Genomic DNA, 16,394 nt, shown 5'->3' with positions numbered 1-16,394 from the left:
GGCAGCAGCTGAAGAGGAGCCAGGGGTGTGCCCAGGTGGCCAAGAAGGCCAATGGCATCCTGGCTTGTACCAGCACTGGTGTGGCCAGCAGCACCAGGGCAGGGATTGTCCCCCTGTACTGGGGACACTGGGGAGGCTGCACCTTGAATCCTGGGTTTAGTTTTGGCCCCTCACTCCCAGAAGGACATTGAGGGGCTGGAGTGTGTCCAGAGAAGGGCATCAGAGCAGGTGCAGGGTCTGGAGCACAAGTGCACTGAGGAGCAGCTGAAGGACCCGAGGGGGTTGAGCCTGGAGAAAAGGAGGCTCAGGGGAGACCTTCTGGCTCTCGACAACTTCCTGAATTGCAGGAGGTTGGAGCGAGGTGGAGGTCAGTCTCTTCTCCCCAGGAACAAGTGATGGGATGAGAGGAACCAACCTCAAGTTGTTTCAGGCGAGGTTGAAGTTGTCCTTGAGGACCAATTTGTTCCCCGTTGGGGTTGTGCAGGGCTGTCCCAGGCTGCCCAGGACAGTGGTGGAGTCCCCATCCCTGGAGGGGTTTCCCAGCCGGGTAAAGGTGGTGCTGAGGGCCATGGTTTTGTGGTGACTTGGCAGTGCTGGGGGGAACAGTTGGAGTCGATGAGCTTAAAGGTCTTTCCCATTTAAATGATCCTGTGATTCTGTATTCGTGATGCAGTTGCATGATTTTTTTGCCATTATTTATCTTTTTTAACCCAAGAATGACCTTTTTCTTTAGCTCTTGTGTGTATCTCTTGTTCCTCTGAGATACTGCAGCATGTGTGCAGGGTGGGCAGGTCTGTCAATATAAGAAAATATCGTAAGGCTGATCATGGGGGTGGGGGGAGACTGGCATATTTTGCCAGTGTGCTGGGTTTTTTTTTTACTCCAATAAATAAGATTGACTTTTTGCTCCTGAATTGAATGATTTAGCATCTGTGGCGTATGCACCTGGAATAAGGGAGTAATGGTTTCTTCCCTGAACTACAACACAAAATGGTATTTTACTGGTGGACAAGGACAGCAGGGCTTCCCGGTGGAGGTGAGGTTACAGCCCCCATACCCCGCTGCTTCAACCAGGCCCCCGTGCCTCATCTAATTAAAAAAAGGCCATGAAATCTGTGTGCTGCACCACACAACTCCCCTCTATTACAACAAAAATAAGGGGAAAATGTGCTGGCTCAGCAGAAACGTGCCTGGCCGTGGTTTTGGTGCGAACAGCAGGACTCAGAGCTGCGTGCAGGGGAGTGAGCAAAAATGTGATGCAAAACACATCTTAATTACTCGGCCAGGGAAATGCACTGATGGGGCTCTTTTTATATATGTATTTCGCTGGTATCAGCAGTTTGAATGTCTTCTGGTAGCAGCCACTCTTCCTCCCTCCTCCAAGTCCGCTTTGCAGCTGAGTAATAACGTGGATTTCTGGGCACTACAGTGCTCAGAGGTTATGACTCTGGGGGTGAGGGGGAAGAAGAAATCGAGCTTGTGCCTGAAATTCAAGGCTGAGGGGGGGATTATATTGTAAGCCTAAAGGTTATTGCTTAAAAATTATAGATTTGAGTTGCATGGAGAACCTTCCTTTTGCATCATCTCTCTAAATGCAAATAGAAAGAGCTGTGGGTTTTACAGCTTGGAGCAGAGTTTGCAGCTGAATTTCAAGGGTTTTTGCATCTACCAAAAAAAAAAAAGAAAAAACAAACCCCAACTCTGAATGCTTTAAAAAAAAATAATCTCGTCTGTTCAGCATATCAGTCTCCTTTCCTGGAGAGGTTGCTATGAATGGTGTGTTGGAAAAAATGCACGTGGTGTTTGCTCAGCAGCGTTAAGAGGGTTTGTTTGCTGGGTAAATAAATGGGCAGAGGCAGCGGAAACCTTTTCCTTTCTTGTTCAAATACTGGGACCGAGCGAAGCAATCGGGGAGATAAAGGTGTCGCCAGTAAACCAGTTTCTTAAAAAGAAATAAAAGTACAATAAATCAGAACTCTTTGTTTGGTATTCGCTAAGCAAACAGCCAATAACTTCACCAAGGAGGTTGGTGGAGACACGTAAGCTCTCAGAGATACATCGTGTGTATGTGCAAATGTTTCCCTGCTATCGCTGGGATGCAAATCAGCACAAATCCAGTATTGCAAGGAGGGGCTCCAGGAAAGCTGGGGATGGCTCTTGATCATGGAGTGCAGTGATAGGATGAGGGGCAATGGTTTTAAACTGAAAGAGGGAGATTTAGGTTAGGTATTGGGAAGAAACTCTTCCCTGGGAGGGTGGTGAGACATCCAGGTTGCCCAGAGAAGCTGTGGATGCCCCATGCTGGACAGGGTTCAAGGCCAGGTTGGATGGGGTTCGGAGCAACCTGGTCTAGTGGAAGGTGTCCCTGCCCATGGCAGTGGGGTTAGAATAAGACAATCTTTAAGGTCCCTCCCAACCCAACCCATTCTACAAAATCAGCTATCAGTAGTATAAGAAATTTAAAAAAAGAATAAATATTTTGTTGCCAGCTGGGAGCAAGAAGGGGAAATTGGTTTTAATTCATACTGGAAGAAAAGCGTAGGAACAGCAGTGATGCACTTGTGTCCTGGAGATGATATGAAGGGTGGAGGGCTGAAATAGTGACTAAATACTGATTTATCTGGAAAGAGGGTGATTACTATGCCAATACTGTGGGTGGAATTTCAGAAATGCCAAAGGATGTTTAAGTGGAAGTGGGCACGATCTTTGGACTGCTGAGGTTTTGCTTTGTTTGTTTAAGCTTAAAAAATTCATTGGTCTTGGGAAATCCCAGCACAAGGGAGTCAGGGGAGGAGACACTAAAGGAGCAGCATCTGAAAAGAAAAACAGCCGAGCTCCTCCTCCTGCCCTGAGCCAGGGCAGGATGCCGTGGCCAGCATCCTGAAGATTGCTGGCCACAAGAAAACAAAACACAAGTCAAAGGCAGCATGCGCTGGAAAAGCTGGAGGAACTCAGTGCCCTGGCCGAGCAGAGCTCCCGCATGGGTTGTTTTTCCTGGATCCTGGTGTGATTTAGCACGAGCAGCCAGAGCCCCTTTCAGCCAACAACTGCACATTGTCAGCTGTGGGTTATCTCTCCCTGCTTTCCTTCGGTGCAGATAAGAAGGTCGTAATCAGCCTGGGAGCTTGTCTTGCTGGGAGGAGGCAGCTGAAATCAATCTGTGCTGTTTACATCTCCTGACGTGCACGAGGTGGGAAGGGAGAGCAGGGTCCAGCTCTACTCATGAGTGAACATAGCAAGTCTCTTTTCTTGCAGAAGGGCTGTTTGCACCCAAAAATAAGCTTTTTCTCCTCGAATCCAGCCATGAAGCACTTTTGTTTGGTGTGGGTGAGCACCTTGAGTGCTTGTAGCCGAACCTGAAGTTGCAGAGCAAGGGACAGGTTGCTCTGGGGCAGAAATAGCAAGTTTGTCTGAGTAGGGTACAATGCTGTAATGAGTTTTGCCTGGCTTCAACCTCCATGATATAGTGGTCTGGATGTTCCGGCTTCCCTGGTCCCAAAAGGCTGGGAGAGTTGGGGTTGTTCAGCCTGGAGAAGAGAAGACTCTGGGGAGAGCTTAGTGCTGCCTTTCAGAGCTTAAAGGGGTCTGTAAGAAAGATGGGGAGGTGCCTGTTATGACAGGACAAGGGGTGATGATTTTAAACTCAAAGAGGGAGATTCAGACCAGAAAGAAGGGAGAAATTGTTGGAGCTGAGGGTGGTGAGAGCCTGTCCCAGGTTGCCCCGAGAGGTGGGAGAAGCCCCATGCCTGTCCCCATTGCAGGTCATGTTGGAGCTTGGGGCTCTGAGCAACCTGCTCTGGTTGCAGATGTCCCTGCTGACTGCAGGGGTTGGACTGGGTGACCTTGAAAGGTCCCTTCCCACCCAAACCCTTTGATGATTCTATGATCATGTCCAGAGCAAGAGGCATGAATCTGCAAGAAGGTTTTGGTGGATCCACATAGTATTGTACTGCTGAGTATTTTAATCTCTATTTATCAGTGCAACCAAGCATTGATAAATAAAGGCGTTGATGAAACGGGGGAGGCTTGATCCGTGTGGTGTTGTCTTGCAGGGCCACCAGTAACCACAAGGTCAAAGAGACAGTTGCCCTGGAGCTGAGCTACGTGAACTCCAACCTGCAGCTGCTGAAGGAGGAGCTGGAGGAACTGAACAGCAGCGTGGACGTGTACCAGAATGACAGGTACACGTGGCAGGCAGCTGCCTTTGCTGTGGGAAGAGCAGCTTGCTCAGTTGGGATTTTATTTTCATTGTTATTATTTTGGTTTTGCTTTTTCTGGGAGCAAGGCAGCCTCTCACCTTGTACCCGTCTCTCTTCCTCCCTGCTCTGCACAGGGTTTGACCCTCTGGCAGAGACCATGAGGTGGTGGCTGGAGAATAGAGGAGGACTTTGGCATGGGCCAGATTTGTTGGAGGCAGTTTTTCATAGTGGGAACATCAATGTTTCTTTTATAGAGCTGTAAGGAGAGCAAACAGCAGCTTTTCCTAGCAGATACTGAGATGTTTGGGGATGGATGGTGCATCCTGTAGACACCAGTGTCCTAAAGCAGGAGAAAAAGGTTAGAAACAGCCATCTTCACTTGTGTTGTCTCCCTTTCCTGAGCATCCCACCAGAGCACGAGATGTTTCTAGCAGGTGAAATTGGGTATTTAGCAGAGGACATTCAACGTGTGGCTGCTCAGGTGCCCGACCTCCTGTTCTGGCTGTTCCCACAGCAGATTACTCACTGATTTCTTTTCCCATTGAGGGTATTAGGTTATTTTTCTCTCTTTCTGAGGCTAGACCTTTTGTTAATTGAAACGCTCTGTCACTTTGAAATGCTTACCCAGCCACCTCAGGCTTGACTCACCAGAGCGGTAATCCTAGCACGCTCGCCAGCAGCAAACCAACGTGCCATGGCAGCTCAGCAGCGCTGGTTCATTGGATGAGAAAAGCAGAAATTCCGGAGGCAGAACAGACCGGGGACACTGCAGCAATGTGTGATCCACTGTGGCTCCTTCCATTCCTGAGGTGGATGAGTGGATGGTGTTTGCTGACACCAAGCTGTATGGTGCAGTTGTCATGCCTGAGGTCCAGGATCCATCCAGAGGGACCTGGACAAGCTTGAGAATTGGGCAAGGGTCAGGGCTTGATTGATACCCCTGGTATCAATCCAGGCTGGGGAATGAGTGGATTCAGAGCAGCCCTGCAGAGAAGGGCTTGAGGTACTGGTGGGTGAAAAGCTGGACATGAGGCAGCACCATGCGCTCACAGCCCACCATGGGCTCATCCCCAGCAGCGTGGGCAGCAGGTTGAGGGGGGGGATCGTGCCCCTCTGCTGCGCTCTGCTCTGCTCTGGGGAGACCCCCCTGCAGGGCTGGCTCCAGCTCGGGGCTCCTCAGCACAGCAGAGCCGCGCAGCTGCTGCAGCGGGGCCGGAGGAGCCCCAGGAGTGCTGGGAGGGTGGAAGCCCTGTGCTGGGAGGGCAGGGGAGAGAGCTGGGGGTGTTGAGCCTGGAGCAGAGGAGGCTCCAGGGAGACCTGAGTGCAGCCTTTGAGTGCTGAAAGGTGCCTATAAGAAAGAAGGGAACAGACTTTTGACCAGGGCCTGTTGTGACAGGACGAGGGGTGATGGGTTAAACTGAAAGAGAGAGATTCAGAGGAGAGAGAAGGAAGAAATTTTTTACCCTGAGGGTGGTAAAACACTGGCCTAGATTGCCCAGAGAGGTGGTAGAAGCCCCATCCCTGGAACCATCCCAGGTTGGAGCTTGGGGCTCTGAGCAACCTGCTCGAGTTGCAGTGTCCCTGCTGACTGCAGGAGGTTGGACTAGATGACCTTTAAAGGTCCTTTTCAACCTAAACCTTTCTATGATTTTATGCTTCTATATCCATCCACATACTTTTCCCATGTGTGGTCCACCTGTGCCATTGAGGACAGAGAGAGATGCGAAAAGACCAGGGGTGTATCAGTAGCTCCATCCTGCAGGTTGTTGCAATGATATTAAATCATAGGATCTGAATGATCTGGGTGCAGGATTCTGTTAGGATTGTGGGGTCTCCTGTGGGGAGAAAGCCAAGGGAGCCTATATCTTCACCAACCTTGGGTGTCTGATGCACTCAAAGGGTCTGTTGCAGTCTCTGAATGTGATCCTGAGTGTTGGTCCTTCTTCCTCTGTGCTAAAAGTAGAGAGGCATGCAACATCTCCCATGTTGGGTGCATTCTCCCCAAGTTCTTCCCTATCTGGGAGGCTCAGCTTTTCTAACCCACTGTTTGTTTGCCCTTGTTTAAAAACAAAGCAGCAGCAACCCCAAGGCCCTGCCCTGGTCAAACAAAAGCCCCTTTGTTTGCTCTGGGCATTGAATTCAAGCGGAAATCTTGTTAGGGAACAAGCAATAATGGCTTTTCTGCAGTAATTATAGCTCTTGAAGCTATTTATTCAGTATGAACAGATGAAAATGTGGGTGCAACCTCCCTGCCCCACTCCCCAGGTTTTTGCAACTTTCTTTGCCTCTTTTCCTCCCTGGATTAATGAGTGATGTGCTCACAAGTTTCTGGAGGTAATGAGAGGTGCAAACCTGGGTTGGTGAGGGCTTGATCCTGCCTGAGCTACCTCCCCTCTCACTCTGTGCCAAACTTTCTTTTTTCTTTAAACCAGTCCTCTGGGAGGCCAGCTGTCCGAGGATGTGGTAACATGCCTCAGTGCTGGGGTTGGGGCATCCTGGAGGAATAGATGGGTATTGGGGAAAGCATTTGCTTTCCCCATTGTGAGCTGCAGCTACCACTCTGGGTTCTAGTTCCCCATCTCTGTGTACAGGAGATGGACGATGGGTCCAGCTTTGGAGTTCTTTGCAGGGCTGTAATTTTCTGTGTGCTCCAGGCTCTGCTGCTTATACAGACCATTTCTTTCCTTCTTGGCAGCAGAAAACCAAACTGGCTGCTAAATCCCCCCAAAAGATGATCCTTCCTGGATGTCACCCTGCAGAGGTTCTACACAACTGCCCTGGTTTTAACGCAGAAATGCAAACCACTCCCCGAACGGATGTTCCCAGACTCATTGTCATCTTCAGCATTTTACAATATTGAACGGATAAGAGCTGTGATAAGAGCTATTGTGGGATAACTGCTTTTCATAGAGGTAGAAATTGTCAATATTGGGCCCAGCGCCACAGCCTGAGCAAGTCTGTATCAGCTCCAAAGCCCAGATTAGCACGTAGGAGTGGATGAATCGGTGACCTGTGCTCACATCACACTCAGTTCCCAAGGGCTGGTAATTAAAGCAGCTTCATTACTGGAGCTTATTTTGTTGCTATGGTACTCGTGGAGAGAAAAGTGGAAGCCGGAGGAAGGGGGTGATGGTTTCAGTTTATTTTCTGTGCACCTCTCCTCTCATGCTGCTGTTCCTGATTTCACATTGGGAAGAGCTTCCTTCTGCCACGTGGAGTTGGGTTCTCTTCTAGTTTTACCCTATTAAAGAGCCTCAGAAGCCCATGGCAAAGAGCTGTCCATTTTAGTCCCCAACACACAGGGACTCTCCAAGGCTTTTAAACCAACCTCTAAAGAGATTATTGTCTTAAAATCATGGAATCGTTTAGGTTGGAAAAGACTTAAGACTATCAAGTCCAACCGTTCCCCCAGCACTGCCAGATCACCACTAACCCCTGTCCCTTAGCACCACATCTGCAGGGATGGGGACTCCACCACTGCCCTGGGCAGCCTGGGGTAGGTCTGGACAACCTCAGCAGGGAAGAAATTGTTCCTCAGGGTCAACCTCAACTTCCGCTGGAGCAACTTGAGGCTGTTTCTTCTAGTCCTGTTGCTTGTTCCTTCTCCTTGGGAAGAAGAGACTGAGCCCCACCTTGCTCCAACCTTCTTTCAGGAAGTTGTGGAGAGCGAGAAGGTCTCCCCTGAGCCTCCTTTTCTCCAGACTAAGCCCATCCCAGCTGCCTCAGCCACTCCTAATCACACTTGTGCTCCAGAACCTGCACCAACATGATTTTCTTTCTCTGGACACACTCCAGCTCCTAAAGGTCCTTCTTGTCTTCTTCCAGTGAGTCCATCAGTGTCCCCATGATCCCTTTGGGCCTCAAGGAGACGAAAGAGTTGGATTTGCTGGTACCCCTGAAGGTAAGCATTGGGGTTTTACAGCAGTCAGTGTGATGGAAGATAATGGAGCGGAGTGACCATGTGCTTTGGGGCATGTTTCAGCACATGGGTACAGTTGGATGCTGTAGATGTGATGCTGCAGCAGCTGCAAGACATTTTCTGTTTTGAAATGTCTGTGAAAAAATTAATTTATGTGGAGGGATTTGGGCTCAAAACATGGGAAAATGGGAGATGAGACTCTGGAGATGCTGGAGAGCAAGAGCTGGGCAGGGGAGGAGATGGTTTTCCCTGGTGCAGGTTTCCTTGTGGGGAGAGTGGGCATGCTGCTTGTACACCTGAAGTCACCCTTTAAATAATGAAAATCTGTTTTGAAGGGTGACTCAGGGTTTCCTTTTCTCCTGTTTCCCTATCCAGGATCTCATCAGTGAACATTATGGAGAGGAGGGCATCTCATTTGAAAAAGAAATCAAAGAGTTCATGGATTTACGGCAGGTCAGTGTCCCTTGAGCTGCAAAGTCTTGCTTTGCTTTGTCCAGAAACACTTGTTGGAAGTGCCATGTGTTGCTCTGGGGTACCCTCATTTGAACTGCACCCTTATCCTCATGTCTTGGGGTGCAGGATTCCCATGCCGGAGTACCTGTGCTTCAGTTCATATAAAATATTACAAACCATTCAGCAGTTGTTTTCTTTCCCTGACCCTTAACGCCCTGCTAACCTACAACTGAGCAGCAATAAAAGTTATAATGCAGCCCATGACTGGTTTATGGATATTAGCTCCCCCACCAAGGCGTCACTGGGAAGAGGAAACATGAAGCAAACCGCTAAAGGTGAATTTTCTCCTCTCCTATGAAGCAGCTCTCATAAGCAACTTCAAGTTTTGCCTTGCCATGAAGCTTTGATCTGGGAGAGCAGAAAGACAGAGGCTTGCTCAAGCCCTTGTGAAGGGCCTGATCCTGCTCGTCAGGCTGTGGGAAAGGAGCCCTTCAAAGCCAGGAGCCGGGAAAAGCCCTGTGGTTTAAACTAGGTATTAGGAGAGCTTTGAGCCTCCTCCCTGTGTCAGGTCAAAAGCTCATGGGCTTTTTTATGAAGAGCAAGAAATCCGATTTCCTCCCTAGTGTTTATTTCAGCAGACTTTGCATAACTTTCTCTCTTAAAAAATAATAATAATCCCGGGTTGTTTTAGGCAAGCGTTGCCATCAGCACAGCTCCCAGGCTGCTGGCTCCAGATTTGGGTGCCCCAGCACCGAACTGGTGCCTTCCCAACCTTTCCCACACTGAACCTGTGCTGAGGGGCTGCTGCTGCACAGCATCTCGTCCACTATTGATCTAATCCTATTGATCATATTGATCAGATCCTATTGATCTAGTAACTCAGGTGGAGTTTCTCCCCCCTAGGCTGGCCAGTGTATGCAGCTCCATAAATCCGACATTTCCTTCCCATTTCCCACTCTCTTCCCACCCACGTGTCTCCTTTCCTGTCCCCGCAGGCAATGCGCACCCCAAGCCGCAACGAAGCTGGGCTCGAGCTCTTAATGGAGTATTACAACCAGCTCTACTTCTTTGACAGCCGTTTTTTCCCTCCTAACAGAAGCCTGGGTGTCTTCTTCCACTGGTTGGTGCAGCTTTTCCTGTCCCACACGGGGCCTCACAAGTAGGGAGGGAGCTGGGATCACACCTCCACAACAGGATAGCTGCTTCGGCAGCAAACCTGAGGCTGGTGAACATGGAGAGCTGGGTTTGCTGTTGCCCTAGGTGCATAATTAGAGGAGGCAGGGGAAAGCATGCACTCCACAGGGATGGGATGTGATGGGAACGGTGACTGCAAAGTGCTGAAAATCCTCCGGGCTCCTCCTGCATCTGTGGGTGAGGACCCAGGGATGGGCAGCCATTGACTCTTCCCTTCCCCAGGTACGACTCCCTGACGGGGGTCCCATCCCACCAGCGAGCACTGGCCTTTGAGAAGGGCAGCGTGCTCTTCAACATTGGAGCCCTGCACACCCAGATCGGAGCGCGGCAGGACCGCGCATCCCTGCCGGGGCTCAACCAGGCCATCGATGCCTTTCAGAAGGCAGCTGGTACGTGGGTTCCCCCCTTCCCCAGCTCCCCAGGGGCAGCATTTCTGCAAGGTGGGAATAATCCTCATGAGCGCAAGAAGGGGAGGGAGCAAAGAGAGACAGGACGGGCCATCTACAGGGGACCATGAACCAAGCGCAAACTGGCACCATGCTGCTTCTGTGCATTATGAAGAGGAGCTGAGGTGACTCAACAGCCACCCAAAGGGCACTCTCTCACTGCATGGCAGTAGGGATATCCCAGCTGAGAAGAGGAGAGATGCTGATCCATCTGCAAGAGGCTGGGGGAAAAAAGAGACCCTGGGACTGTGGCCATGTAAGGCTTTGGAGAAAAGAGTTGTGAGCACGAGGATGGTTTGGATAGCACGGGAAGGATCTCTGACCTCAAATACCTACTTGAGTGAGGTATTTGATGTGCAAGCTGGGTTGCCAACTTTTCTCTTCCTATGCCTCAGCACCTTTGTGGCCTGAAAGTCTGACTCTCCTGCTTACAATCTCGGTGACTACCCAGAGCTTCTCCTTTGTGCAGGTGCCTTTAACTACTTGAAGGAAAACTTCTCCAATGCTCCCAGCCTGGATATGAGCACTGCCTCTTTGAACATGCTGGTGCGGCTGATGGTTGCCCAGGTACAGGAGTGCGTCTTTGAGAAGATGACCTTGCTGCGGGCCCAGCACAACTTCCTCTCCCAGCTGCAGCTTGCCCAGGAGGCAGCAAGGGTGAGCATCTCGGGAAGGAGAGGACTTGGTGGGGCTGTCAACACTGGAGAGGCTCCTTCTGTGGTTGGCAGAACCCCCCCAGGAGAGGACAGTCTGCTATCACATCTCCTGATGGATGTCCTACATCTCAACCCATGGCTTAGCAGTTTGTCTCTTGATACCTCACAGGTAGCAGATGTCTACTTGCTGGTGCACCAGACAATGACCCAGGCCCACGTGAAGGATTATGTTCCTTTCTCTTGGACCACTATGGTCCACGTCAAGTCGGAGCATTTCAAAGCCCTCTCCCACTACTTCGCTGCCATCGCGCTCTGCGACTGCCCTGGTGAGTGTCACAGCTCGGAGGCAGCTGCCTACTCAGACAAATGCTGGCTCCATGTGGTGTTTGGTAGGGAATGCAAAGAAAGTGGTGGGGCAAATAGATACAAAACCTGAAGTTCTGGGGATGCTCTGAGCTGTTCATCTCACTTACTGACTCAGTGATTCATGCACAGGGCGGATTTACCCTGTATTTCTGGTTTGCAAAGGAGGTGAACAAAAAGGTGTTCTAGGAATGTCACCTGCTGCCCCTTTGGAGCTGGGTGGGTAAATAGGGGAGGTCAGCTGCCTGCTGACCACAAATATGCCGGGCATCCTCCAGAGGCACCCCTGGTCCTTGAGGTGTGCTGGCTGGGGGCTTAAAAAAATAAAACCAAAAAAACCCCAGGATATCCATGGACAAACTGGTCTGGGCTGCTCAGATTTAAAATTGAGCATCCCAAGGTGCTGAGAGGCTGGCAGCAGGGTACACATGACTACGCCAGAGCCGGGCTGACATGGCTCCATGGAGCCAGCTGGAGTGTGAACGTGGGATGCAACCCATGATCTTTATCTGTGCTATCACCAAGACCTGTGCAAGCATTTTTGGGTCAGGCAGAGGATCTGGGGGCGAGCAGCTGATGCACGCTGTGACCTGTGGTGCCCAACCATCACTCGGTGGAGTGGCTGAGGACAGGCTCGGGGGATGGATGCTGAAAGGAGTACTGTGCCAGTTCTGGTGACGGCTGCCAGACTGTCCCAGCATCCTCCCCCGATCCAGAGCCTGCCCAAAATCTCACTGCTGGGCTTGTGCCGTGTGGGTGTTGCAGAAGCAGGATTGAACAAGGAGAGCTGCTGGGGCAGAGATGGGAGAGAGGGGGTCTGTGGGGCTGGAGCGGCTTTAAGACAGAAACGGCAGAGAGCGGTGGTGGCGCTGGGTTTACATGGAGTTACAAAGGACAGGGCAAACTTTTCCCCTAAAATTTGGAGGCTGTTTGCCTGCCCTGTGACTTCAGGTGCTGAGGGAAACACAAATCTGCAGGAGATGCTGATTTGGGTATTGGGGGATTTTTTTTCCCCTCCTCCATGCAGAGCATGCTGTTGAGATCTCACGTGCCTGCTCGCTGCCTCTCCCTGACCCCCTTGTTCAGAATAACAAACCTTTTGCTCCCATAACCACCTGGCAATAAAATTATGCTGCAGTTTAAACCCCCAGGGATGCTGGCATGGAGAGAGACAGCCCTGGAGCTGCTGGTTCCCAGCCCAGGGGGTGCTGATACCACTGTGCTCGCTAGGCTTTGAGACCTTCCATTTGGATCAGCAAGTCCACAAAAGCTCCCTGGAACCTTCTGGGTTGCTTCTTATCATTCTCTGTGTCCAGGAAATCACAGAATCATCTGGTTGGAAGAGACCTTTAAGATCATTGAGTCCAACTGTTCACCCTGCACTGCCAGGGTCCCTAAACCATGTCCCTCAGCACCACATCCACACGTCTGTTAAACACTTCCAGGGATGGGGACTCCACCATCAACCTGGGCAGTGTGTTCCAATGCTTAAGGACCCTCTCTGTAAAGAAATTTTTCCTGATATCTGATCTAAATTTCCCCTGATGCAACTTAAGACCATTTCCTCTCATCCTGTCATTTGTGACATGGGAGAAGAGACCGACCCCCACCTCCCTGCAACCTCCCTTCAGGTAGTTGTGGAGAGCAATAAGGTCTCCCCCAAGCCTCCTCTTCTCCAGACTAAACACTCCCAGTTCCCTCAGCCACTCCTTGTAAGACTTGTTCTCTAAACCCTTTACCAGATTTGTTGTCCTTCTCTGGACACACTCAATGTCCTTCCTGAAGTCAGAGGCCCAAAACTGGACACAGGACTCAAGGTGTGGCCTCACCAGTGCCAAGTACAGAGGGAGAATCACTGCCCTGCTCCTGCTGGCCACACTAGTGCTGATACAAGCCAGGATGCCATTGGCCACCTTAGCTGCCTGGGCACACTCCTGGTTCATATCCAATCGGCTGTTGAGCAGCACCACACTGTTCCTGATACAAGCCAGGATGCCGTTGGCTTTCTTGGCTGCTTGGGCACACTGCTGGCTCATGTTCAGTCGGCTGTCAGCTAGCACCCCCAGGTCCTTCTCTGCTGTGCAGCTTTCCAGCCACTCTTCCCCAAGCCTGTAACATTGCAGGGGGTTGCTGTGGCCCAAGTGCAGGACCCAGCACTTGGTCTTGTTAACTTGCATACAATGGGCTGCAGCCCATCGATCCAGCCTGTCCAGATCCCTCTGTAGAGCCTCCCTGTGATGCAGCCCTGAGCTCCCTGTGAACCCAAGGGGATTAGGAATAGCTTTGTCTGGAAATAAGGGTGTAAAAATCATGCCCACAGAGCGTGATGTGGTCCTTGGAGCACCTGTGCAAGGTTTCTCCATCTTGGTTTCTCCTTCCTTGGTTGCACTGCAAGTTCTTTGCCCATGCAAGGGTCCCAGGCACAGTAAGAACAGCTCAGCTCCCAAATTACACTTTAATCTGCCCTGCTGTTGCACTTTAATTGTTGTCTGTCTTGACTCAATGTCACTAACCTCCTGGTGGGGAAATCCCAGGGCTCTTCACTTCCAATCGTACTTCCAGATTGGAGCAAAGGAGAGAAGGAGGTGAAAAAGCCAGATACTTGTGCCGTGCAGAGGACAGATCCTGCACTCAGCTCCACAGCCTGGTGCAGCCTTGAATGTGATAACTCATTCCTCTCCCTATCAATGTTGTCTTGGTTGTTGCAGGCTGTGGTTGAGTGAGAGGAAGCTGCTGCTGAAGTTATTTGGGCCACATGAAAGTAGATGTAGCTTCCTGGTCCCCTTGTCCCCACTGTCATGGGTGTCTGGGTGGCTGAGCAGTGCCCTGACTTCTCTCTAAGCCCATCCCCATCCACCTGTTTCACACAGCGGCATCCGATGCTGAACTGCCAGAGCAGGAGAAGGCTTTTATCCAGTTCCACATCACTATGCCAGAGGGACCGTCACTCCGTGTGCTGCTGCAAGACCCTGAGGAGAGGAGGAAGCTGGGTAAGCACGTCAGTGGGGGCAAAGCCCCACAGTTCCTGCAATGAAACCTCAGCGCACAGGCAGTGAGCCCCATCGTAACCTTACCCGTGTAGGCATGGGCTCCACGGTGTGAAGAGCTGTTGGGGGGGGATCTCTCCATGCAAAGGCACCTTTTTGGGGGGCTTTCTTTGAAAAGAGACTCTCCTAGGAAGGCAGAAAAGCATGACTGTTCCCTATTAGGGTGTTGAGGACCAATTTACAGTACTTGCACTAATCTGTCCAAACGAGTTGGACAGATAAAACCTCGGACACTGAGGTGTCCTGAGCCAGATAATGTCACCCAACCCAGCATGGAGGAATCTGTAGGGACACTGAGATCCTGGAAGCTTGGCTTGGGCTTGCCGCTGACTTGGCTTGATAGCAAGAAGACACAGCAGATGCCAGGGGGTGGATTTTTGGCTGCATCAGAAGGCTTGAGAGACGAGAACTTCCTCCCATGCGGATTTTCAGCTTCAGGGGAAAAACAGAACATTGCTTATTCAGCTGAAGTCATGTTTTGGCAGCCCCTCCCCAACGAGGCTGCAACAAGAGCAAGCTCAGCACCCCGATTTTAGGGTGTCATCTCCTTTTTGCCTCCACCACGAGCTGTCTCTTGGTGCTCTTTCCCCTCATTGCACACATGTGAGAGGAGACAGGTCCCACCAGCAATGAGTTTGTAGTCGGCCTCGCCAGAGTCCTCCTGGCTGCTCAGCCAGATATCATCGCTGAGGATGGGAGGTGGAGAATGTGCACAAGGAAACTCCTTAAACGAACCTCAAAAAAACCAAAGCGTTGTGGTAAAATCACCCCGACATCCTCAGCTGCTGTCACTTGGTTTCCCGATTTGCATCAACCTAGCTTCTAGTTCTGCCTGCTCCTCTTGGTGGGGAAGGGGGTCCATTCAATGTCTGCTGGTGAAAAATGAACGTGCAGACACCAGCCTCACCTCTGGTTTTGGTTTTTAGAAAGGGAAGGACCTTTCAGCAGTGAAATCATCTCCCTGAAAGGATATTTTTCCCCTTTGTCTCCTAGTCTTGTAACATTATGTTTTATCGGACATAATATATTCCACCATCTTCAGGTGAGCGGAGCTTTCACAACTTCTATGCTCAATGTCTATTTCCACTGATGTCTTGAAAATAGCAAGACTTGATGATGTTTAATAAAAATAGTTGCTTTCTTGCACGTGGATGGAGCTGGTGCTTTGATAAAACATGACTGACTGCATTCGATACAATCATTTTGGAGAGTCTCTTCCTCACTGGTTTCCATCCAGCCTCAGTTGTGACTTTTCCTAGGGATAAGGAAGAGATCTTCAGACCACTGGCTGTGGTCCTACGTCTGGAGCAAACTCCAAGCATCTCCCTGGGTTATGTTGCCACCGTGTGTCCTAACGCTGGAAATGCTACAGGCACACGTGTTCCTATGATACGTGTACAGAGATATATATATATTTATATATACAGCTATTTTGGTAGTTTAGCGTTGGATACGGGTGTCTTGGTTGCAGTCTTCTGCAAAGGAGATGTTTGCTTTGATAGCCACGGGTTATCGTGGTTTTGTCTCTTCTGGCCATTTTTCGTCCGCTTCGTTTTCGCAAGGGTGGAAACACGATGAAGGCAAGTTGAGAGGAGCAAAGCAAGGGCAGATGCTGAAGAGGATGGAAAGCAGGACCTGCAGGGCAAGGAGAAGGCTTTGCTTAGCCTAGAAAAGAGGGAGACGTGTTGCATCTTCCTGAAGCTAGAAGGCTGTCGCCAGGAGGATGGGGCTCAGTTGTCCTCCCTGTCCCCACCCCAGGGAACACAAGGTGGTGGAGAGAAGTTAATTTGCAGAGGAGATTAAGGTTAAGTGTTAGGAGGAACTTCAGGGGCGGCACAACGTGGTGGCAGCTCCTTCGCTGGCAGTTTTTGGGAACATCTGCCAGCTCTGCCGCCGGCGCCAGGGGAGTGAAGTAGGTCACCCTTCAAGGTCCCTTCCCAGCCCTACATCAGGGGCTCGAGCTGACAGCTGGGACCTACTCCATTTAGTGCACATTGAACGCCTGGCAAGCTGCAAACGTGACTGGGCTGTCCCTGAGTCATGTCGGGTTGACACAGCCGCGGAGGCTGCTGTCGTCCGTGGGCAGCCGAGCTAGCGGAGAGGGAACGGCGGGAGGG

General features: G+C 50.8%; 1 protein-coding gene across 1 annotated transcript in view; it reads left to right on the top strand.

The window, feature by feature from the left end:
• RHPN1 (rhophilin, Rho GTPase binding protein 1) overlaps nt 1-16,394 on the top strand; it is a gene marked incomplete at its 5' end in the record, with an annotated part of 21,522 nt that overhangs the window by 1,242 nt on the left and 3,886 nt on the right. Inside the window, 8 exons of the mRNA XM_010141013.1 lie at nt 4,053-4,181; nt 8,025-8,100; nt 8,494-8,571; nt 9,567-9,691; nt 9,988-10,154; nt 10,681-10,868; nt 11,037-11,193; nt 14,101-14,220. Of these exons, the coding sequence (XP_010139315.1) occupies nt 4,053-4,181; nt 8,025-8,100; nt 8,494-8,571; nt 9,567-9,691; nt 9,988-10,154; nt 10,681-10,868; nt 11,037-11,193; nt 14,101-14,220 (1,040 nt within the window). The remainder of the gene's footprint in view (nt 1-4,052; nt 4,182-8,024; nt 8,101-8,493; nt 8,572-9,566; nt 9,692-9,987; nt 10,155-10,680; nt 10,869-11,036; nt 11,194-14,100; nt 14,221-16,394) is intronic.

This window comes from Buceros rhinoceros, unplaced genomic scaffold (genome assembly GCF_000710305.1).
Source record: "Buceros rhinoceros silvestris isolate BGI_N320 unplaced genomic scaffold, ASM71030v1 scaffold9858, whole genome shotgun sequence".
Taxonomy (NCBI): domain Eukaryota; kingdom Metazoa; phylum Chordata; class Aves; order Bucerotiformes; family Bucerotidae; genus Buceros; species Buceros rhinoceros.
Note: the sequence above shows the minus strand (reverse complement) of the source record. Positions and strands in the feature narration are given on the sequence as shown.